The sequence below is a fragment of the Juglans microcarpa x Juglans regia genome, chromosome 7D (genome assembly GCF_004785595.1).
Source record: "Juglans microcarpa x Juglans regia isolate MS1-56 chromosome 7D, Jm3101_v1.0, whole genome shotgun sequence".
Taxonomy (NCBI): domain Eukaryota; kingdom Viridiplantae; phylum Streptophyta; class Magnoliopsida; order Fagales; family Juglandaceae; genus Juglans; species Juglans microcarpa x Juglans regia.
Window position 1 is genome coordinate 25,495,237 of NC_054606.1, and position 25,667 is coordinate 25,520,903.

The following is a 25,667-nucleotide window of genomic DNA, read 5'->3' on the forward strand; positions in this document are numbered from 1 at the left end:
TGTCTGCCTTTAAAAAAAGCATTTGGGGGCTTGGATATAATCTTCTCCACTACCACACTTAGCCAATTAGCAAGAACTTTGGATGTAATCTTATACACCCCATTCACTAGGTAATGGGGCAATAATCGTTAACATCCATAGCCCCGGCGTCCTTAGGAATGACTGCATTAAGGTGGCATTGAGACTTTTGTAAACTTACAACTGGAATGTAACTCCTGGATTTTCCTCATGACATCTTCTTTACCACTTCCCAGCAAGACTTGAAGAAAGCAATGGTAATACATCCGGGCCCGGTGCTTTGTCTCCAGCCGTCCTTCTTACCACTTCTTGAACCTCCATCTCCTCAAAAGGCCTTTCTAGCTACATGACATGCTGATGATCTATGGTATCAAATGCTAAACCATCTAATTTTGGCTAATGCAAACTTTCAGAAAGCAGTAGTTCGTTATACTGTGCAATATGATCTTTGATCTCCGAATGATCCGGGGATGCTTGGCCATCAATGATGAGCATCTCAATGGCATTATTCTTCCAAATGCGAGTTGTCCACTCGATGGAATGACTTTGCACATCTATCTCCCTCTTTTAGTCATAAAACACGTGATTTTTACCTTAGGATATCTCCTCCATTAGTAATTAGGGGTCTCTTTTGTATACTACTTGTGTACATGGGCTTTACCTAGTTGCATTCGATCAATAAAAGTTCATTACTTATAAAAAAAAAAAATAAAAAAAAAATCTCCTCCATTAGTAACCCTTTCAAGTTCTGAGAAAACTTTGACTTTCTCGTAGTTTTTCCACTTCAGAACATACTCTATTCTCTTCCCCGCCTTCCAAAAACTGAAGCTTCTCCAATAAAGTCTTCTTTTGGCGTGCCACGTTACTGAAGCCTTGTTCATTCTATATCTTCAGGTCTTTCTTTAAAGCCTTCAGTTTGCCCATTAATATAAAGAAGTTGAACTTAGTAAGACAGTGGAGATAGTTATTGAACATATCTGAGTATTTATAGCTAATTGATGTGCTTATTTTGATAGCATTGAGAACTAAGTTGAACTGACACCAGATATTGAGCTGGTGCTAACAAATCTTCTGATGTCCAGCATAACTTATGTGATTTGAAATGCTTGTGAGAGTAAAAAAACATTTATGATCTGAAATAGTGTAGAAGTCTGCGTCCCTTCCTCTCCTTTATAGGGCTAGCATTGTTTGATTTTCGAACCTGACATAAATCTAACATAAGATTAAAGGATTATGGTTTAGTGTTCAAAATGGGTCAACCTGATTAAACATGATTAATAAACGGGGCGATCTGCAAAAGCGGCAATTGACTCGTATAACGAATATAAATTAAAATTATGTTTTTATTTATTTACCCTAAAAACTTAGAAACCCTATTGCTACATGTTTGTTTTATTTGACATTTTTCATTGGATTGTTATATTATTTAGTTGGATATGCCTTGACAAATTTGATTCTGGTTATTAATTATGGTCATAGATATTGATTTTGTGATGAATCTAGATGTCGGTGTGAATAATTGTTATATTTTATACTTAATAAGATATAAAGATTGTGTTGATCAAGTCTTATAAAATGTTTGGGTCAATTCAACCCTTATAAAATAAATGGGTTAAAATGATTTGTGTTTCGGTCAACCCAATACGATCTGTGTATTAAACAGGTTATGCGGGTGTATTGACCCGTTATTTAAACGGGTCCTGTCAGGGTTGAGGAGTTTGATCCATTTAATGAAATGGGTCGTGTTTGGTTTGACCTATATAATTGTATACCCCTGACTTGGCATGATAGAAACCAAAATCATGAAGATGAGTTGCCAACCCTATTTCTTTCATTTCTCTCGATTGCATGTCCATGCTTAGATCTAGTTTTAAATTTCTAGTTTTTTTGGAAGTATCAGTGTAACTAACTAAAGACAAATCACTTAATGGAATTCGTTATTTTGGTTGGACGAACTCTGAAACAGTATTCAACGTTGTTCATAGAAAAATGCAGACATTTGCAAATAGACGAAAAAAGAAACAAATTTCCATATGTTGTAATTGAAACTTTGTACTTCGAATACTGCACCAATTTTGTCTCGCTCGTTTTGATTCTGTTGCATTTTTTAATTTGAATTTAGGTCTGAATTTTGCATCCCAGTTGACAACTAGGCTTTTAATAATTAATATGTATGGTCCATTGTTTGTCTTTGACTATTTTTCTGCCATGTATTTTTTGTTACAGAATATGCTTATATCTGGTGGAAGTCAGCGTCGTGGGAAAACTTCCTTTGTTGAGCATCGGACATTTCTTCATCTTTATCATAGTTTTCACCGTCTGTGGATATTTCTTTTTATGATGTTTCAGGTTTGCATGCCCGTGTTTAATGCTTATATTTAATGTGTAACGTTCTTCTGTTGTGAACTCAAACCATTAGTTAAGTTGCTGAAATTACTGTTAATATCTTGCATGCCCATTCTTTTCATTTCCAAATGCCTTCCATTTTTTTCCTTGCATTTTGTTTTAATATAAAAGTTTCTTCCACCTTTTGACGACCTCTCTCTCTCCCTATGAAGAAGGAAAGTGAAAATAAAAGTTCAGAGCACTAATCAAATATGTTGATTCGTCTTTTTATTGTTTTTTTTTGTTGTCCCCGCATTTCAGATATTAATTTGTTTTCTGCTAGAATAGATTCTGAAAGTTAATTTATCTCGGTGGATGAAATTAAGGAATGTGTGGGAATCTCTTGTGTCGGCTTTGAGGAACAATTTAGAGCACTTTTAATAGCTATAGAGGCTGGTCAACCTCTTTTGGCTAGATTTGAGGTTAAGAAGGACAGGGAATTGAAGAGATTATCATGTTCTATAAATTATAACTCAAAGGGTGGAAGTGCCTTTAGAGATAAAGGCTAGGAGAGGGCTGTCTATAGTCAACCATGGAACCAACGATCATATCTTGGAATGTGAGGGGGCTGTACGACTATAGAAAATGCCATCGGGTAAAGAATTTGATTTGTAAATGGAGGACCGATGGTATTTGTTTTCAAGAAACTAAGGCCCGGTTTGGATACACAAAATCATCTCATCTCATCATTACAACTTTCCCAAACTCCCACACAAAATATAATAAACGTTTTAACTTTTTCAAATCCCAAAATAAAAATAATATTAAAAAATTATATTCTAACAATATTTTATTCAACTTTCAACAAAACATCTCATCTTCATCTGAACTGCGTAACCAAACGAGGCCTAAGCTGAAAATGGTTAATCAAACAATCATTAACAGTTTATGGTGTTGTCATAGTCATAGTGTGGGATGGGTTGATTTAGTTTCGAAAGGGGCTTCAGGTGGTATTATTGTTATGTGGGATAGGAGGGTGGTGGAGATGATAGAGTATTATGTGGGAAAATTTATGGTGGCTTGTCGATTCAAGAGTGTGAATGATGGATATGAATGGGCTTTTTTTTTGGGGGGGGGGGTGTCTTTGATATCCCTCTCACCACCCCCATTCGAAGAAACAACTCTGTTATCGGGAGCTGAAACTGAGTTTCTATAATCTATCATCTCTCTCACTATCCTTACAAAACCTGCTCAACCACACCCTTTCCTCCCTTTTGGAATCACAATGATACCCTTCCCCATACCTGTACCAAACTCAATCAGCTTCACAAACCTCCCAATCTCGTTCTGACATCTTTGGACCATAAAATCTCTATGACCCTCCCTTTTTGTCTGAAAAGATTCTTTTTTGCCTGATAACCTCAGCCAATCCTCCACCACCTTTGCCATCCAAACAATCATTCCTCCATTGAGAAGAAGGAACTTAGACAACTTCCTGCTCCTCTCAGTAATACAAAAAAAGTTTCCACCTTTCCTACTAATCACGAACCTCTTCACTTCAATCCAAAAACTACGCTCCATCTTCAACTAACTATTAGTAAAATTTAAGAAGAAAAAGGAAATTGAAACAGGAGAACAATAACAGACAGATTAAGGATCATCCCTGGCGAGAAGCACCAGGAATGGAATATCGCAGAAGATAAATTAACTTTCAGATTTGAAGATATCTCGGGTCTAAGGATTAATCTTAACAAATCTGAAATTGTTCCAGTGGGTGCAGTAGCCAATATTTCAGATTTGGCTGATATTTTGGAATGTAAGATTTCTTCGTTGCCGCTGAAGTATCTTGGTCTTCTGTTGGGTGCCTCTCACAAATCTGTTTCCATATGGGAAGGGGTGATTGAGAAGATCGAGAGAAGGTTGGCTGGATGGAAAAAACTATACTTGTCTAAAGGGGGACTTTGATGAAGAGTACGCTGTCTAATCTTCCCACGTATTTTCTTTTACTTTTCCCTTTGCCAGCAGGGGTTGTAAAAAGTATTGAGAAAATTTATCGCAATTTCTTATGGGGAGGTATAAGAGAGGAGAAAAAAGTTTCATATGGTTAGTTCGAACAAGGTTTGTCAACCAATTTTGTGGAGGATTGGGGGTGAGAAATTTGAGGATGTTTAACAAAGCACTTCTTGGGAAATGGCTCTGGAGATATCATTTAGAGAGATGCTTTATGGAAGAATGTTGTTGCAGTTAAATATGGGAGTGGGTGGGGGGATTGGTGTTCTAATGAAGTTAGAGGAGCGTATGGGGTGAGTTTATGGAAGTTCATTAGGAAAGGTTGGGGGGAGTTTTCGAAACATATTACATTTAAGGTGGGGGAAGGGAAGAAGATTCTTTTTTGGCATGATATTTGGTGTGGGGAATCAGCTCTCAAATCTGAGTTTCCCTCTCTATTTAAGATTGCAAGGGATCAAAATGCTGCTGTGAAAGATTATTTCCAACATACGAATTATAATATTCTGTGGAATGTTGATTTTATCCGAGAGGTAAATGACTGGGAAGTAAATGATGTTTCTGATTTTTTGGGAAGAATTTATAATTCAAAAGTGATGCAGGGAAGAGAGGACAGTTTACTGTGGGACCATGCTGGAAAGTCCAGGTTTTCTGTTAGTTCTTTTTATAAGGTGCTGACTTGTCATTCTGGTTGTGCTTTCCCTTGGAAAACCATTTGGAGAGTGAAGGTTCCTACTAAGGTGGCGTTTTTCAGTTGGGTGGTTGCTCTATGGAAAGTTTTGACCACGGATAACCTTAGAAAATGTGGTATGTGCGTTGCTGATTGGTGTGTCATGTGCAAGAAGGATGGTGAATCTGTAAATCAACTCTTTCTTCATTGTGAGGCGGCAAAGTCTTTATGGTATGAGGTTTTGAGTCGGACAGATTTATATTGGGTGATGTCAAAGGAAGTTGTAGATCTTCTTGCATGTTGGAGAGGTTTTGAGGGAAGGATATGTGTAGCTGCCAGATGGAATATGATTCCTTTGTGTTTAATGTGGTGTATTTGGCTGGAAAGGAATTGGAGATGTTTTGAAGACAAAGAGTCTTCTCTCGGAGAACTTCGGAATTTTTTCTTTTCTACTTTGTGTTTGTGGGCTACGATTTTTGTAAGGGATGATGATAATGTACTGAATCTGTTTGTCTTTTTCCTGCTTCTAGAGCGTAGTAGGTATTTCCTTTGTATACTTCTTGTGTACTTGGGCTGTGCCTATTCTCGGTAATAAAATCTCTTATTAATTATAAAAAAAAAATTGTCTTTCGTGTATGAAATATCTTGGGTGCCTTATTACATGTAGTTAAAAAATTATCTTCCTCTCCTTTATGTTTGTTTTCCGCATTGAATTCCTCAACTCGACTTATTTATGTCCTACAATATTTTAACTTGTGTTGATATCTTAATGCTTATCTCATTCTGGTTTACTCATAAAAAAAATATATCCTACAATATTTTGAATTTATTGTCATCTTTCATCTGTATATGAATGTTATAGTTAAAATTGAATGTTATTTAAAAGACAGCCCATGCATTGTTTTATTGGACATATTTTTTGTTTTCATTTAGATATAATATTTCAGGGGCTCACCATCATCGCATTCAATGATGGACATCTTAATGCCAAGACGTTACGGGAAGTTCTTAGCCTCGGTCCAACATTTGTAGTAATGAAGTTCTTTGAGAGTAACTTTCTCTTGCTGCCTAAAATGTTATCAATGCTTTTTTTTACTTTGTTCTCTTGGTTATTGCGGTGTCCAACTGTTGTACCAAACTATTGTATATTATTTCTATTTATTTCACCATAAAGATTCTTTTTGTCACTTACTTATAAAAAAAAAAAAGATTCTTTTTGTCACTGAAGTTGTTATTATCTAATTTAGGTGTTTTGGATATTATCATGATGTATGGGGCATACTCTACAACACGGCGCGTGGCCATTTCTAGAATCTTTCTCCGCTTTCTTTGGTTTAGTATTGCTTCAGTCTTCATATGTTTCCTTTATGTGTAAGTTCCATCATTGTTGAATGTTTCTTCCTAAACTACATCCTGGTTTGTGGTTTAGTTTGTCAATTTGTCTCTTTGTTGTTTAATCATTGGGAACATTTCTGATTCCTTGTCTGTTCATACAGGAAAGCTCTTGAGGAAGAGAGTAAACAAAGCACGGATTCAGTTATATTCAGACTTTATGTGATTGTAATTGGCATATATGCTGGTGTCCAGTTTTTCATTAGCTTCCTTATGCGAATACCTTTGTGCCACAATATAACAAATCAATGTGATCGCTGGCCTTTAATACACTTTGTGAAGTGGATGCGCCAGGTTCTAGTCATCATTTTATTTTCTCTTGAAGCCTGGATTTTGTGATTTCTGTAATTTATTCAATTTCCTTGTGTTGTTTCGATGATTTATTGGTTTTGTTTGTTCGTGTGTTGTGATCGTTATTTATCAAAGGAACGGTATTATGTTGGACGCGGCATGTATGAGAGGACCACTGATTTTGTCAAGTAATCTTTAATTTCCCTCTTCACCATGTATCCAGTGACACGTGTTGAAAATTTTCTTTCTTCTCCTTGTACTGCTATTTTTTCTGTCACTTTCTTATTGTCCGTTGAAAAACAAAATCTAATATTACATTATAAGTTAGAAAGCACCAAAGAATCAAGAGAAATTCTAGTCTATTCTTGGACTAAGGTTAGAAATTTATCTAGTATTCTGATAACGTTGCAGGTATATGCTCTTTTGGCTTCTTGTTTTGAGTGGAAAATTTTTGTTTGCCTACTTTCTCCAGGTTAGCAACATCCAACATGATTTCTTGCGTAAAAAATTGATTTTTTGATTGTCTGAGTTGTTTATATTGTTGGTTGTTGCAGATCCAGCCGTTGGTGAAACCAACCAGGGAAATAGTAACCATGAGCCCTATTGACTATTCTTGGCATGATTTAGTATCTAAAAGTAAGCCCCTCCTGATGAATTTTAAGATATATAGATTGTGCGTGTGAGCTTTATATAGAGACGTATATATTATAAACTAATGGAAAATAGACTTTTATTTACTTGTTTGTGGTTGTTTCATATGTGGAATGGAAGAAGAATATTTTCTGACTTCTCATTGAATTGTTCAAGTCCTTTTGCCCCCTTTCATCAGGGACTTTTGTTAGTAATATATGGCTTCTGTATTCTCTCTATCCACCTGCTCCTTTCTCACTTTCCATTGTTTGAATGACTAAATAATATTCGTTTGTATATAGTGGACTGTCTATCATTTCAGATGAGTAAAAAAAATTTAGCTAAACATTGAATAAGCCTGTTACACATAATATTTTTTGTCCAATTGAAATTGTTGAAATTGTTTCCAATTTCTTTGAACTCTATGCGGTGAGTTGTGTGATGTGTCACTTTATTTTTTTGATTGGTAAAGAAAATTCTATTGAGCATAAAATAGACAAAGGCCCAAGTATATGGTACATATGTAGAGTGTCGCCTATGCATGCTAGTTTAGCGATACAAGGAACTCATGAAAAGACATGCCACTAAAATCAATTACAATCGACCAATTGAGTAAAGTATTGAAAAATAAACTTTTAAGCTCATCCATTGACCGGTCTCGATCTTCAAAGCTTCTTGCATTCCTCTCCCTCCAAATACACTGCCATAGACAAATTGGGATCGTCTTCAACACTTTTGCAATCTGAGGGTTGCCCTGGTTGCCTCACCTAGAAGCTAGGAGGTCGATTACCCTTTTCGGTATCCACCCAAGCTAATCCCGTCTGAGCAAAGAAGTCATGCCGTGAGGTTGTAGCAATCTCACATTGAAGTAATAGATAATCTACGGACTCTCCACTCTTTTTGCACATGCAACACCAATCTTTCCGTAGGTTGTTTATTGTGAGGATCTTCTCCAAGGAAGCCATGCATACAAGAAACATTGCCTTCAGGGGTGCTTTTGTCTTCCAAATACTCTTTCATGGGAATGTATTTGTATTATGAGTGGTCATGGCTTTATAGTAGGAGCAGACTGTGAACTTCCCTTTCTTAGAAGGGTGCCAAGAGATCTTTTCTTCAGCTCCCTCCTATGATAAGGGTAGAGTACACTAGATCTTAGAATTCTGACAAAGCGTCAACTTGCGCTCGGTTTGGATTGAGAGGGTAGGTTGGTAGGTTGGTAGGTTGGGGAAGTGAGAAGTGTTGAGAAGAGTTGTTAATAGTAGTGAAAAAGTAATAATAGAATATTGAATAGTAGTAAAAAGTAGGTGAAAAGTAATAATAAAGTAATGAATAGTAGTGAAATATTCTGAGAATACCTGAGGTACTCTTGGTACCCAAACGTAGCTTAATCTCAGCCCATCTCATCTCATCTCATCATTACAATTTTCACAAATTTTCGTATAAAATACAATAAACAATTCAACCTTTTCAAATCCCAAAACAAGAATAATATTGAAAAATAATATTCTAACAATATTTTATTCAATTTTTAACTGTCATCTCAACTCACTATCCTCCAAATCTAATTTTAATCTTGTGCAGCTCTAAAGAATGTAACGCTCCATTGGGGAGTTTTTGCTATGCCATAGGATTAAGAGGTCTGCAATTGAGGCTTCTTTCTTTCTTGCTATGCCATAGAAATGGATAAGTTTCCTTGAGTGTCCTATCGCCACACCCTACATCATGTCGAATTTGATTTTGGACCCATCACCCACCTCAAAAGGGATATTTCTTGCATATGTATCCCATCCTCTTCTTATGTGTTTCCATAGTCCCACCCCATATGGCCCACTTACCTCATTCGAACACCATTCTCCCCATGGTTCACCATACATTGATTCTATGACGGCATTCCATAATGTTTCCCGTTCATTGTGGTATCTCCATAGCCATTTGCCAAACAAAGCTTTGTTAAAAGATTGCAAGTTTTGAATACCCAATCCTCCTTCCTGGATAGGGGAGCACAATGTGGTGCATTTTACCAAATGGAATTTAAACTCATCCTTCATCACCCCACAAAAAATTCCGTTGAAGTTTCCCCATGCAGTGAGCCACCTTGGTGGGAAGCGGAAGAAAGTAGGTTGGCAAGTTGGAAATGGTACTTTTGATTAAGGTGTCGTTTGGATTCGAAGATGAGTTGAGATGAGTTGTGAATAGTAGTGAGATGGATTATGAATAGTAGTAAAATTTGTGAGTTAAAGTTGATAAATAGTAATAAATAGTAGTGAGATGAGTTGAGATGACTTGAAATGACTTCCGAATACAAACCACCCCTAAAGTGGCCCTACCACCTCTGGATAGGTACATTGTCTTCCAACTATCTAGTTTACGCTCCATTTTTTCTAGTACATCATCCCAAATAGATTTCGATTTGAACGGAGCACTCAAAGGAAGGCCCAAATATTTCATCGAAAGCTGAGATATCTTCTGATTACTTCTGATTTAGCCATGCTCTCCACATTCGGAACGTCCTCCACTAAGACTACTTCTGATTTAGCCAAGTTCGCCTTCAACCCCAAAAAAGCTTCAAAGCATAAAGGGAGTGCCCTCAAAGCTTGAATTTGATCATGGCTGACCCTGAAGCAGTTTCTGATTGGGTCTTAACTGTGTCACTTTAAGAATGCACTTGAGCTCATTTTTAAGTTTGCCAGGAAAAAAAAAAAAGAAAAACTCATCTAAGTGAATAAATTAGGATCTTTCTGTTAGTTCTCCTCAGCAATGCTTCTGGCTCTTTAAGCTGCTTTCTTTTGTTGCAGATAACCATAATGCATTGGCAGTTGCTAGCTTATGGGCTCCAATAGTTGCGGTAAGTTTCCTGTTATTCATATATTTTGCACCTACAATGTTCGTTTGATTCAAATTTTAGTTCTTTTGACTGAAGCAATCTAATCTACCTATGTGGCGCGTGTTTTGAGATTATTTTTCTTTCCCCTCCGTTTTCTTCATATTATTCGTTTCTTTTTTTTATGGAACAATTTGGTCTAGGAACTCTTCCATCAAGTGTATGTATCATCTGGTTAATGGTTGGGCATGCAGAGCTATATTAATTGCCTTCTTCAAGTGTTCTATAGGCAAGGTGCTTTAGGATACATGTTAGATGATACATTATTTTGTTTAATCGGGCGCTCCTTGGCAAATGGCTGTGGCGATATATCAAGGAACCAGAAGCCTTATGGAAAATTGTGATTGAGAATAAATATGGTGGTTTAGGGGAGGGTTGGTGTACTAGAGAAGTTAGAGGGGCACATGGAATGAGGCTATGGAAGCATATTAGAAAAGGGTGGGAGGTCTTTCATCAACATACTAGGTTCTAGTTGGGAACAGGCTCCAGGATTAGATTTTGGAAGGATGTTTGGTGTGGCAACAGTGCTCTCCAAGATTTGTTTCCTATACTTTTCTTGATAGCAAGTGCCAAAGATGTTACAGTGGCAGAAGTTATGGGAATCTCAGAAGGGGGTATTCACTGGAATATCAACTTTAACCAGGCGGCACAGGATTGGGAGATGGAGAGTTTTGCAGATTTTTATAATCTCTTGTATTCGTGTCGTCCAGGTATCTAGCATGAAGATGGCCTGTGGTGGATTCCTGCAGGGAGAGGGGTATTCACTGCTAGGTCCTTTTATAAGGTCCTCATACAAGTGCCGGAGATACAGTTTCCCTAGAGAAGGATCTGGCGACACAAGGCTCCTCCTAAAGCTTCTTTCTTTGTGTGGACAGCGTCACTAGGCAAGATTCTTACTATAGATAATCTGGGAAAGAGGAGGATAATCATTGCAGACTGGTGTTGTATGTGTAAAAGAGGGGGTGAGTCAGTGAACCATTTACTTGTACATTGTGATATAGCCAGGACTCTCTAGAATGAGGTGTTTAAAAGGATGGAACTAGCATGGGTTATGCCGGAATCCGTAGTGGATATGTTGGCGTGTTGGACCTCTATTCGAGGTGTGTATCAGATCAAAGTGATTTGAAAGATGATCCCTATCTGTATTATGTGGTGCTTGTGGCAGGAGAGAAATGAGAGGACGTTTGATGACAAAGAGAGATCTATGGAGGAGCTAAAAGTTTTCTTTTTCAGAACGCTTTGTACTTGGGCCATTGCTATGGACTTTAATGGCATGGACCTCCATGATTTCTTAGTTTCTAATGTGCCTACGTAGATAGGACATACTTACTTTGTAATTGGCAGGTGTTGCCCATCCTTGGATTAATAATACTTATTTTACTTATCGGAAAAAAAAAAAAAAGATGATACATTATATATATACCCCCAGATTAAGTATAGGAGGTCGCAAATGGATACTGCATTGCATGGGAAGGAGAAATTCTTGCCCTTTATAATGATTCCAAGGGATTCTAATTGTAACATTAATTAGTCCTTTTGGAGTATAAGCCTATATATGGCTTGGGATTTTCTTGGGTCATTACAAAGGGTATCAGAGATATTCCGCGTCAGAAGTGTGACTTTACTCATGCTGCCTATAGTCGAATGGCCTGATGAGGATCTCAGGGATTTAAAAGGGGAGGATTGTAATATCTCCTATTAAATATAGCTTTTGCTAAAAGCATAATGTAAATATTGTAAAACATTTTTTTCCAGAATTTATATAATTTTGAGATGTCTCTTTACTTACTGGTTTTTTGCAAAAGCATTTAGTTCATTAGATCTTTAAAGGTATAATTTACAAAATTAAATATTTCAATATTCTTTAAAATCAACTAACTCCAACATTTTTCTTGGAAAATGCAAAGTTACCACCTCCAATCAATTATTGGAGCTGGTTATCACTATGAGGTAAGAGCACACTCATAATGATGTGAACCTCTCAAATATGTAAAAAATGCTCAATTGGAGATTTTTTATTTTCAGAAGCTATTCTCGTGGTTGATTATCATTTTTTATTTTTTTTGTGGCAGTATTTTTTATTTGTTTGTACTCTCTTTCTGTCTCATTTGTTTCTGATCCTTTATATTTCAGATCTATCTCTTAGATATCTATGTGTTCTACACCCTTATATCTGCTGTTTGGGGATTCTTGCTTGGTGCTAGAGACCGTCTTGGGGAGGTATGTTATATTTTTCTGTGTGATGCACATTAAAACTAAATCAATAATGGTTTTGTTTCACATGTGCACATGTTATATTTCTCCTTTGGATTCACCCTTTGATGTCATACTTGAGATGAAGTCTAATCATACTTCTGTTTCACTTTACCCATCTTGACAAAGGAAGAGAAAAGGAAGCGCGATGAGATATTTGATGAGACGGAAACATAGAACCAAAGTTTTGAATAAAATGTACACAAAATATAATGTTTTTTGAGTCCTGTACTAAAAAGTTTGTTCATCCATTGTCCATGACTGGTAAGGGAAAAAAATCTGAAATAAACCCACCCATCCACACCCGCAAAAGAAAGAGGAGGAAAAAAAGTTATTATACTTTGATTTTCACCCCAAATGATTAGCGCTTTCGGTATCCACTTTCATTCTTTCCTTGTATTGATTTATTTATTTGGCATGATCCTCAGATTAGGTCATTGGAAGCCCTTCACAAACTTTTTGAGCAGTTTCCTGGAGCTTTTATGGACACTCTTCACATTCCTCTTTTCAACAGGTTAAGTTTTTGCCTGTTGTTGGCTGACCAAAATTCGTTTGTCTGTGCTTTTGTGTTTTTGTTTAGTTTTGCATCTGAATGCAATGTCTTTTGCAGGACTCCCGGTTCTTCTTCCAAACAGGTTAGCTATCCATTAAAAGATCAGCTAAAAAGAAGAAAATAGTTTTTATTTATTTTTTATTTTTTATTTATTTTTAATGAAGATAGGGGGAAAACACATGAATTTAAGGTTTAGAATATTTAGTCTTGTCAGGGGTTCATTTTTCAAAGTTCCTTGTTAACTTGAATTGCAAATTAGAAATATTTTTGATGCATATGATTATTTTATGTAGTTTGTGCCTTTGATCATTGTAGTGGTCAAAGTTGTTGTAGAATGAAGTGGGTGGTGGGTTGTCATGCTCTGTTCATTTAATTTTTATCTCAGCATGAGTTGAGTTGAACTTTATCACTAATTTATCACTAATTTTCATTTTATTTTCACGAATAGTTCATTTATTTTTTGAACAAGTTCACAAGCTACTTAATTTTGATAAAGTAGATTGATATATATATATATATATTATTTTTCACAACTTTTTCTACTAGTTTTGACAACCAAAATAAGATTTTCGTAAATATTTTTAATAGTTTATGCATACAAATATCAATGATTAAATTCATAAGGATTCAAGCATGGATTGTATTAGGAACATGATCTCTCATGTTTTTAAATACTTCTCATTGTAATTTAAAATTAACACTGCCAAAAAAGTGCTCAAGTGGTAAAGGCCTTGGTCTTGGTAGTATGCTCCCTCCAAGGTCCAAGGTTTAAATCCCACTGGGTGCAAACAATCTCTAGGGGCCATTGGATTGAGAGATTTTTCCCCTTGAATTACCAAAGGTGCACTTGTAGGAAACTCCATGCTGAGGGCCTGTGCACCCCCGACATTAGTCAGGATGCTGTTCCCAGACACCGAGTGCCAATAAAAAAATAATAAATGAGGAATTATTCGAGTTTAAATGATCTTGTATAGGTTGGATTGTGTTTTATACGAGTTGATCGTTTAATAATCAATCTTGTTTTTGCGTTCACCAACATCTCATTTAATAAATGAATTGAATCGAAGTTGAGTTTAGCCAAGGCCATCATGAGAGACTTACTGAGCAGTTTCGTTTGTTTACAGCCCTTGGTGTCTTTGTTCTTCATGAAGCTGAGGATATTATATTGGAATGTTAGAGGGCCGAATGAGGGAGACAAGGGCCTTAGGAAGTGGAACTTGCTCACAAAATGGAAGGTTTACTTTATTTGTCTTCAGAAAGCTAAACTAAAGCATGGGACCGGCAATGCTATTTGCAGTTTGTGGGACAGGGATATTGGTGTTGTTTGGAATCTTGAGGGGCCTCCAAAGGGATTTTGATGATGCAGGATAGAAATGTGGTGGAAAGAGATTATGTGTGGGGAATTTATGGTGTCTTTTTGGTTTAGAAATGTGGACGATTCTCTTACATCAACTTTTGTGGGAGTTATAGCCTTAACTTGGGTTGCGATTAAAGGTTAGTTTGGGATGAGCTAGGGGCTGTGAGTAGTTGGTGGGATTTTCGAATTTTGTACTTGAGTCTAATAGCAGGGGCAGCTTTACATGGTCTAACAACTAGGATACACTCTCTTGGTTCACAGATGATAGATTTGTTATCACCTCTTAATCAGAAACCCTGTTTCCTGAAGTGGAACGAGGATTGCATAGACTTTGCTTCAATTTCCGTACTAAAATTCAGGACTATGTGCTGTTGAAATCTGAAGGCTTTGTGCATAGGCGAAAGAATGGTGAATTTCTGGTGCCTTCAGGGTTTGCAAAGTTTTGTCTTGGAATGCGAGTCTAGTGCATTGAAAGTAGACCTAAAGGTTTGAAACACAGAGGTGTGTTTGACCATGTGGGGTAAAGGAAAAAACTTCTTTGGATGAGCTGTGTACCTTTGATGCTGTAGAATAGGAGAGGGCATTAGACGATGAGGAGATTGTGATGGAAGGGTTTATCTGCCAGTGAGCTTGGAATGTATCCTCTTATGTTTTTTGGTGACTAGAATTCAAGGGTGTTGCAGTTACTTGTTAAAAAAAAAAAAAAGATAAAGGGTGTTGCAGCTGAGGGTGGGTTTGTTGGGGTTTCCATTATATATCAGATATGAGGTGGGTGATGGATCCAAGACAAACTTTTGACATGATGTGTGGAGTGGAGATCAACCTCTCTATGGAGACTTTTCAGATATATACTGCATTATTAGGGCTAAGGATGCATGGGTGGCAAATCATTTCTAGCTTTTAAATGGATCTCCTCATTGAGAAGTAGACTTAATTAGGGTAGCACGAGATTGGGGGATAAAATATTTTTAATTCATTCTATGCTCGGTTGTAGTATGCTTGGTTGAGACACGTGGAAGACAAATTGCACTGGGCCACGTTCAAGCAAGGGGTTGTTCAAAGTCAACTGGTTTTATCATACACTGATCCCTTATGAGAGTAATAGCTTTGCATGGACGTCCATTTGGAGAAGGCCCTCCCTGAGAGCAGCTTTATTTGTTTGGACAGCTGCACTAGGGAGGATTCTTACCTTGGAGAACCCATGAAGGAGACATGTTGTGTTAATGGAGTGGTGTTGCAGTAGGAGGGATGAGAAACTATGGATCACCTGTACTCCATTGTGAGATAGCTAGTACTGTAATTTGTTTTATTCTGTTTTGGGTTCGACTGGCTGATGCTTAGATGGGTGGCAAAGTTATTAGCGTGTTGAAAATGAAGATTCGAGAGTGGTCACAACGAACTCTTGTGGAGATTTACTCTGGTTTATGTAATGTAGTCATATGGTAGGAAGGAAACAATTGGAACTTAAGGCAGGGCAAAGATAATGGAGGACTTTAAAGCTTTCTTTTTTGATGCTCTTTACTGTTGGATGGCTGCTCATGTTTCTCTAGCTTAACTCATCACTGGCATCATCAAGGGCTCCTAGAGGCCCAGAAAGAATTCCTCTTCCCTATAGCCTTTATTTACTGTTCCACCACCTCCACACAAACCTCTCTCTCTCTCTCTCTCTCTCTCTCTCAGCATGGAAAAATTGCAGGAGGTTTCCCAAGAAAATCCCTCTTGAAATAGGGTGTTTCTAGTTCCCAGGGTTTGCTTGGTCAAGCGGGGGATATTAAACAATTGACATATTTTCAGTTTCGTTGGGGGCATATACTGCTAGGTACATCAAATAGGCACAATTATCAAATGCTGTGTGTAAAGAGACCTTGAGAGAGAGAGAGAGAGATGGGTTAGGCTGAAAATAAAGCTGGTCTTAGCCTTTTGGTTGCGTTTGGGTAGTGAGGTATTATCAGGTATTCTGTGAATAGTAGTGAAAAAGTAATGATAGTATATTGAATAGTAGTGAAAAGTAATAATAAAATCATGAATAGTTGTGAGGTATTCCGAGAATACCTGAGCTACTCTCAGTACCCAAACTGCAGTTTCCGGAGTTTTCTTGATCTCTTTATCTTCTCTAGTTAGGTGTATCTAATGTATATTTCATGTGTTCTTGGATAGTGTTTTTTTATCATTATTTTTCCCTTTATCTTATAAAAAAGAAGAAAAAAATATCTGGAAATTGATATTTAATTTCTATTTTGGCATTTTCCTTACAAATTGATTACAAGAGTTAACAATGTGATGTGTCTTTGCACGCCTTAATTTGAGCTCAAGTATCAAAAAGTTTGTGGAAATAGTTCTTGGAAAACTAAAAGTGCTGTTTTTGTTTTTTTATTTTTCCTGAAGGATGTAGAGAAGAAGAAGAAGGTTGATGCTGCTCGATTTGCTCCTTTCTGGAATGAGATCATAAAAAGTTTGAGGGATGAAGATTATATTACAGACTTGTGAGTACCAAGATATTCTCAATTAGTTATCATCACTTTGATAGCTCCCATTTTTAATGCTTTTTATTCACATAATTTAGAGCGCAGCAGATTTTTGCTCTTCTTCTTGATATGTTTACAAGCCTTATTTTCCTTATTTTTTTTTCTCTCATCTCTCTTTTTCTCTTTTGGGCAGGGAAATGGAGCTGCTGCTTATGCCAAAAAATTCTGGAATTATTTCCTTGGTTCAGTGGCCCCTTTTTCTTCTTTCTAGCAAGGTCATTCAGTTTCTTAAAAAACTACCCTCTGCTTCTGGTTTTTGGTTAATTTTCCAATTCTTTTTTAATTATGGATCTCCAGTTGTATTTAACCTATAATGCATTAATTAATCAAGTCAAATTCAATGTGATTATGTAGATATTTCTGGCCAAGGATATTGCTTTAGAGAATAGAGATTCACACGATGATCTCTGGGACAGGATCTCAAGGGATGACTATATGAAGTATGCTGTTCAGGAGTGCTACCATTTGATTAGGCTTATCCTGACCGAATTATTGGATGATGAAGGACGGATGTGGTTAGTTTCATTAAAAATGCTCCATAGCCTTCCCGTCTGACTGTTTCTTTCATTATATGACTAATGAATGAACATAGCTTTATTTTGTAGTTATCTCCTATTGTTTCAGGGTTGAAAGGATATATGAAGATATTCATGCAAGTATTGTGAAGAAGACTATTCAGGTTGACTTTGAACTCAGTAAGCTGCCGCTTGTTATTTCTCGAGTCACTGCACTGATGGGAATTCTGGTACGTATTAGGGATATCTTCCTCTTGCTTTAATTGATAAAAATTCCTATCGGTGAATGTTCTTTAACTTGACAGATATCCGCTATATCTTTTCTTTCCATCGCTGGGGTGGTTGTGCCTCTGACACTTGCACTAATCCTATGATAATGTTTTTATAAAAAGAAAATAGAAAATTTGATATGGGTCATAGTGCTTTTGTGTTAATAACTAGGAAGCAATAAATAAAGATCTGCGATATATACATTTCTTGAAAGTCTAGGATACAATGTGTCTTAAACTAAGTAAGAAGCTATCAGTTTTATAGAGAGGGTAAATCGGAGAGAATAAAAAAATTCGAAAAGTATTTCACTGTAACTTGGTAGTAACCTTATAGGATTTGTCCGACACAAATACATCTGGCTATTCATTATTTTATTATTACTTTTCATTACTTTTTCACTACTATTAACAGAATATCTGAGATCACCTCACTACCCAAATGCAACCTTATTAAATCAATGAGAATATCTTCTAATCGGTGCTTCCGTTAAAGCCTTAAAAACAGCCTCAGATGAATGGTTGCCACGTCGTCATCCCATGGTATTCACTGAACCGCATAACACATGATCCTTCACTTCCCAAATGCTCATGACCTTGCCCAAAAACATCTTCAAAACTGAGTTTCTGTTCCAAGAATTCCCAAGACCGTCGATTTCTTCTCGACCAAGTTCTGTCACCCACCAAGTTCCCTCACCGCAATCCTTGCCGCAGTTTCCACACAAAAAGATTCTTGTGTGTTTTGTTTTGCGGTTTGCTAATTAATTTCAATGGAGAAAAGGAAGTATTTTTAGCATTTTCTATTTGGAGACTGGGCTACGAAAGCAACCAGACCTCTTCGATGGTGAATGCTCATGGTATTTTGCGAGGAGGGCGACTTATAGTGGTTTAAATTTGCAGATTCACATATGGGGTTAGATTTGTAAGAGGCTGATTTTTTTTTTTTTTGAGAGGAAATTATAGAAAGTTGGGAATCGGTGACGAAATTGTTCTTTGCGTTTTTCTTGTGAAAATCTATCAGTTAAAATTCGTTTTTTTTTTTCCTTCCGTTTTAATATGATAGAAGTGCCAGTCTCGAGCACTTTGAAGCTTCTCCGATGGCGGTTGAAGGAGTATTTTTTCTTAGATTTCTCAAGCACTTTCTTTTCTCCAAATGGATGGTGGCTGTGGCGACAGAAACTTGTTGGGTGATGGAACTTTACTTGGTGGGTGACGGAACTTTGTGTGGCGACGCCATTCGGTTGTGGCGGCGACGGAACTGGTGTAACTGATTAACCACCTTGCATTTTATTGGAAAAAGAGATAAGAGATAAGAAGTAGGTAGGTAGATTGGAAAGAGTACTTTTTAAATCTAACTCTACCACCTTTGGAAAGAGAGAACTGTGCCCACCTATTATGTTGAGGAATAAGATATATTTGGATAGTGATTATGTTTGTAATGCAATAATGAGGTGATTTACCTGTGTATGGTTCTTACAACTAGATATGATTTTCTTGTTATTTGGATGTTTTTTCAAGTAGCTGTATTAGGAGTTTGTGGCAGTATTAATATGGGATTCTGCCTTATTTTTGACATTTTACAGAAAGAGGTTAAAACACCAGAGCTGGAAGACGGTGCTGTTAAGGCTATTCAAGATCTCTATGATGTTGTCCGACATGATGTCCTTTCTATTAATTTGAGGTCTGTTAAATTTGCTAATGTATGCTTTTGTGCCAGAATATTTATTTTGCTTTTCCCTTGAAAATATAACGTTTTGCATATATCTATTATAGGGAGCACTACGAAACCTGGAATATATTGTCAAAAGCAAGGACTGAAGGTCGTCTTTTTACAAAGTTGAAGTGGCCCGAAGGTGCTGAGCTGGTATGTTTGGGAAGATCTATATTCTTTTTTCTTTCAATTATCTCTTTTAAGACATGTCTAATTCCACTTCTGGATGAGATTGAGTAAGTTTAGAAGATGTGCAGAGAGCGCAAGTCAAAAGATTGTATTCATTGTTGACTATGAAAGATTCGGCTTCAACTATTCCCAGAAATCTTGAGGCCAGGCGTAGGCTGGAATTCTTCACAAATTCCCTTTTTATGGATATGCCTGTAGCCAAGCCAGTGCGTGAGATGTTGTCGTTCAGGTTGTGCCTTTTATTCATTAATCTCTTTTACTCTTGGATGCATTGATACTTTTGCTTGACAAATCTTACACCCTCATCTTTATGCATGTGTATATGCAGTGTGTTCACTCCATATTATTCTGAGACTGTACTTTATAGTATGTCTGAACTCCAGATGAAAAATGAAGATGGTATATCGATTTTATTTTACCTTCAAAAAATATATCCAGGTACTTCCTTTTTTATTCTGCTTAATTTTTGTTTTATTCGATTCCCCTGTTATTGGATTATTGTTGTTGTACTAATACAATGCTACCTTCTTTTAAATACTAATATTTTTTTCTGAATGTTATTTTTTCTTCTTTTCGGATCCTGGTTTGTGTAAATTTTGGAGAATTAGACTTTAATTATTTGTTAAACTGATAAAAAATTCAAGTTAAATTATAGCTGTTCACTCATAATGAATGTATTTTGACTTAATATGGTACAATATATTTTAGCATATTGCATGTGCTGGACAGTGCTATACTTTTATCTCTGGTTTTGTTTTAATTGTGATAATTATTTTGCTGTGCTTGTGTCTCATTAAAATGCCTGGTATACTTTTACCACTTGATGTTCCATTTTTTTTATTGGTAAAAGTAAAATTTTATTTATGAGGCATTGCCCGAGTACACTAGTAGTATGCAATAGGGGTGAAAACCGACGTCGTCGGTGCGGTTTTGGTCCAAAACCGATGCCACACCAACGGCATTTTGAGATGTTCAGAACCGGCTGATTAGGGGCGGAAAAACTGGCAGCCTTAGTGTTGGCGTGAGTCGGTGCGGTTTTTTGGTTTGCCGTCGGTGTCGCTGTGGAGGAGGGGAGCAGCGGGCTGTGTGTTGGTGGCACCGATTCTGAAAGAAGAAGTTGAGGGAAGAAAAATGAAAGGGGGGGAGGGGGGTTATTAAGCCCAGGTCGAAACGACGTCGTTTCGCCTAATTTTTATTATAAAGGTGAGAACTGTAACAAATGGTGTCGTTTTATATACCTATAATATATAATATATATATAAAATCGGCCGGTTCGGCGGTTTTATATTGGTTCAAACCTGAACCAAACTGGCTGGCGTCAATTTTGAGTTATTTCTACCGCCAGTCAACCGGTTCTATGCCGGTTTTGCCTGGTTCTGTACTCCGGTGGCAGGTTCGCTTCGGTGACGCCTGGTTTCCTCGGTTTTTGTACAGCCCTAGTATACAATGAACATGCCTAATTACATCTAAGCACTAGTAAGAGTTACAAGCAAATCTTGAAGGTTGTCCGCATTACAAATAATGGCTGAAGCCCAAGAAAGAAGTGTATTGTAGAAAAATCATTTCAGCTCATCCACAGAATGCTCCATATCTTCAAAACACCTCTTGTTTCGCTCTAGCCACAAGCACCACATAATGTAGTGAGGGATGATTATTCTCCACACAACAGCGATGTGTGCATTTCCCTCGATACTTCTCCAACAGCATATAATATCCCTAACTCTTCCAGGCATGACCCATGCCATCCCTATCCTATTAAAGACCTCATTCCATAAACACCGGGCCACTTCACAATGTAATAACAAATGATCAACTGATTCCCCATCACTCTTGCACATATAGCACCAATCTGAAATAATGAGACCACGTTTTCTCAGATTATCTGAGGTGAGAATTTGCCCAAGAGGTGCAGTCCAAACAAAGAAAGCAATCTTGGAAGGTACCTTGCACTTCCAGATGGCCTTCCAAGGATACCTATGATCATTGGAAAATCCCAAGAGAGCCTTATAGAAAGAGCGCACCGAGAATTTTTTTTATTTCCACTCGGATTCCACAACAACCTATCCCTCATCTTATTGCCAATTGACATATCATATCATGAATCAAAGAGAAACATGTCCAACTCCCAATCTTGAGCCGTTCTCGACAGTCTCACATTCCAATGGACAGCACCATAGGAGCGTACCATTAAATCAGCCACAATAGCCTCTTTATCACTAGTAATTTGGTAAAGCATAGGAAACACCTGCTTAAGAGCCGTGTCACTGCACCACACATCGTGCCAAAAGTAAACATTGTTGCCTCACCCAATTGCAAATCTGAAAAATTGAGAAAATTGGCCCCATCTGGCTCTTATATTTTTCCACAATCCCACGTCATGTGCCCTCTAACTTTTTTAGAGCACCAATGCCCCCGAATGCTCCCATACTTAGCCTCTATCATTTCTCTCCATAAGCCCTCTCCTTATCTATGATACCTCCACAACCATTTTCCCAAAAGTGCTTTGTTGAAAACCCTTACATTACGCACCCCCAGCCCACCACATCTTATTGGTGAGCAAACTTTATCCCAACCCACAAGATGGAACGTAGTTTCATCCCCCATTCCTCCCCAAAGTAAATTATAGAAAGTTTTCTCAATATGAGAAGCCACACTTGTGGGTATTAGAAATAAGGATAGAAAATAAGTAGGGAGATTAGATAAAGTGCTCTTAATGAGAGTCAATCTACCACCCTTGGACAGATATATCCATTTCCACCCAGCCAATCTTCTATCAATTTTTTCTACCACACCATCATCCCAAATAGATTGTCTTGAACGCAGCCCCCAATGGAAGACCGAGGTAGTTCAAAGGCAGCGAAGCAATCTTACAGCCCAAGATAGTTGCCAAGCCCTGAATATTGTTTACACCACTCACATGAACCATTTCAAACTTCTAGAGATTTACCTTCAGGCCTGAAATCGCTTCAAAACAAAGTAATACAATCCTCAGGTACTGCATATGATCACTGTCCGGCTTAGAAAACAGCAACGTGTCATAAGCAAATAATAAGTGAGATATAGTGATCCCTCCCACCGAGAACCAGCAATAAAGCCTCTATTAACAACCGCACTCAACATGCGACTCAATGCATCCATAACAACAACAAACAACAAAGGAAGTGGGGATCCCCTTTTCTTAATCCCCTAGAGCTGTTAAAGAATCCTTCTGGTGCTCCATTCACCAAAACCGAATATCGAACCGTTGTTATACAATGCCTAATCCATGAAATCCATCTCTCCCCGAAGCCGCATCTTCCAAGTAGATGACACAAAATATCCCATATTACGTGGTTATAGGGCTTCTCCATGTCCAGCTTACACAAAAGTCCGGGTGTACCCTCCTTGAGCCTACAATCTAGGCATTCGTTGGAATCAACATCGAATCCAAGATTTGTCTCCCCTTCACAAATGCGTTTTGGGGTTTTGATATAATACTCCTCAAAACCTTACTCATGCGATTGGCAAGAACTTTCGAAATAATTTTATGCACTCTATTAATGAGACTAATAGGCGGAAAATCTTTCACTTCCACTGTCCCAACTTTCTTAGGGATAAGAGCAATGAAAGACGCATTAATGCTTTTTTCAAATTTACGAAAAGTGTATCACTCCTGAAAAGCCTGCATAATATCCTCCCCCACCACATCCCAGCACTCATGATAAAAGGCCATTGAAAACCCATCCGGCCTCGGGGCTTTATCCTTGGCCATCCCACAAAGCACCCGAAGAACCTCCTCTGCTTCAAAAGGTCTCTCCAACCACATAGAGTTTACTTGATCAATATTCTCAAAAGGCATACTATCCAATTTGGGTCTCCACGGAGATTTTTCAGCATGTAAATCTTCACAGTAACAATATGGTTCTTAATAGCGTCATGATTAGAGTATACTTGTACCTCAACCTAAAGCATCTTGATGGCATTATTCCTACAATGAGAATTAGCCAACCGGTGGAAAAATTTTGTACAACAGCCCCCTTCCTTTAACCAAAGGGCTCTTCACTCGTGTCACCACAAAATTTCCTCCATTAATAACACCTTCTCAAACTCCGTAGTGGTAGCTAGTTTCCTGCACGAGTCTTCTTCGGAAAGAGGAGCGCTCACCTCCCTTTCCTCCAAATCCTTTATATCCTCCATAAGAGACCTTTTTTTACTATTAATGTGTCCGAAGACTTTAGTATTCCACCTCTTCAAATCCTGCTTCAGTGCTTTCAATATCCCAGCCAAGATAAAGCTGGGTGAGCCCTCAAGAGTACGAGGTCCACAACGACCTCACTTTCTCCACAAAACCCTCAACTTTTAGGCACATATTTTCAAACTTAAAAGTATTGTTTACCCTCGTGAATGCCTCCACAATCGAGTACAATGGGGAAATCGTCCGAGCAAACTCTATCCATTCTCTTCTATAACACTATAGAGAGTAATGTGCCTCCCATGAAGGAAACACCAAAAATCTGTCCAAACAGGACCACGCCCGATTATTAGTCCAAGTGTGCACACCACTAACAGGTGGTAAGTCCACCAGATCCATATCAAAGATAAATTCAGAAAACTCATTCATTGCCTGGCTATTCTGGACTTCTCTCGATCCTTCACTAGGAAATCTAGTGACATTAAAGATTTCCTAGTGAATGCACCATGGTAAGTTCTGCTAGCTGCCCAAACCCGGTAACTCCTTCCATAAGACCTTCCTATGTGTGTCCATCTTTGGGCCATACACACCAACAAAAGCCCTCCTCCACATTTCTAAACGAACACTCTAGCTTGTAATTTCCAACACCTTAATAGACTTAACCACCCTCGAATCCCACATAATAAGTATGCTGCCGGATCCTCCCATCGAGGCAAGAAACACCCATCTCACAAATGGACAGCCCCAAATGCTAGTGATGAGGCTACGATCCATGAATTCCATCTTCGTTTCCTGCAAACAAACAATATCCAACTTCCATTGACGTAAGAGATTCTTCACCCGCGAATGCTTGTTGGGATCATTAAGACTCCTAATTTTTCAAGAGAGAATTCTTCACCCACTGTTGGATTGACTGTCGGCTTCTTCTCGATCACCCTCTGAGCCATCGTTGATGGGTTGAGTGGTCCTAGTGGGTTGAGTGACTCCTGACCCTTGGTCCTTAACACCTCAACTACGTCATCATCGTCTCGTAGATCCTTCATTGCCGTTGAAGAGCTCCTCTGCACCACCGTCGTCTTTTTGCTGCTCCAATGGGTGTCTGGCAGGTCAGATGGATACCCCAGCTCCTTCTTCAGTTCCCGTTGGCAGAAGTCCCCGCCTCTCCACCCACCCTGACCTTCCACACGAGCAGGGTTTTGGCCCTAACTTTTTTCTTATTTTACACCCCCTTCGCTTGGCCTGTTGGGTTTGGGTCTGGCTCGACCTTCTGATGCCCTTTAGTTTGGACCTTGCCTCACTCCACCCACGTTAACTTAGTTTGGACCCATGTTTATTTGCTTAGAGCCTGGCCCATCCTCATTTCCCATGCCCCTTTCATTGCACAAGCCCATCTTATTCGACCCATTATGACCCTTCTCAACACATCATATTAGAACTTCTACCTTCTCCTATAAATCTGACAACTACGTTTTCATTACTAGCAAGGTACTGTGTACGTCTTCCACTACCAATCCCACGAAAGGCCCGTCACCTCCATCTTTCCACTGTGCACTTGCTTCCCTAGAGGTAAGTGGAGCCTTTCCACTCCTGTCGGTATAATTTGTTGCACCAACACCATGATTCAGGGCCTTCTGCTGCACCAGAGCCTCTCTATACGACTGACTTCTAGGTGGTTCACCTCCAGCATTCACCTCCGCATTACAATTCCTCTGCTATGAAATTCTTTCCCATTCTTTATAACGGCCTCCACAATGCCTCTGCCATTCTCCTCCAAAGCTTATCTCCCAACTCTTTAGGTATGAAGATGAAGCTTCGTCGGCCACCACCACTGTAGTCCACCAGGGCCATGTAACTGCCTCGAGCATTTGAACACCTTTGCACAATGAAGCTTCTGGAACCCTCCCTTGTTGCTG

General features: G+C 38.2%; 1 protein-coding gene and 1 long non-coding RNA gene across 2 annotated transcripts in view; both read left to right on the forward strand.

The window, feature by feature from the left end:
• Window positions 1–25,667, forward strand: part of LOC121239522 (callose synthase 9) — an 84,358-nt gene that overhangs the window by 27,261 nt on the left and 31,430 nt on the right. Inside the window, 19 exon segments of the mRNA XM_041136781.1 lie at window positions 2,245–2,367; window positions 5,968–6,070; window positions 6,268–6,391; window positions 6,517–6,706; window positions 6,839–6,891; window positions 7,115–7,175; window positions 7,258–7,339; window positions 10,129–10,178; window positions 12,348–12,434; window positions 12,896–12,981; window positions 13,078–13,102; window positions 16,763–16,860; window positions 17,036–17,117; window positions 17,257–17,417; window positions 17,527–17,647; window positions 19,267–19,364; window positions 19,457–19,547; window positions 19,652–19,812; window positions 19,912–20,021. Of these exon segments, the coding sequence (XP_040992715.1) occupies window positions 2,245–2,367; window positions 5,968–6,070; window positions 6,268–6,391; window positions 6,517–6,706; window positions 6,839–6,891; window positions 7,115–7,175; window positions 7,258–7,339; window positions 10,129–10,178; window positions 12,348–12,434; window positions 12,896–12,981; window positions 13,078–13,102; window positions 16,763–16,860; window positions 17,036–17,117; window positions 17,257–17,417; window positions 17,527–17,647; window positions 19,267–19,364; window positions 19,457–19,547; window positions 19,652–19,812; window positions 19,912–20,021 (1,906 nt within the window).
• On the forward strand, window positions 3,177–5,642 carry LOC121239525. The gene is made up of 2 exons (XR_005935307.1): window positions 3,177–5,258; window positions 5,329–5,642. It is a non-coding gene; the product is annotated as an uncharacterized LOC121239525 (long non-coding RNA).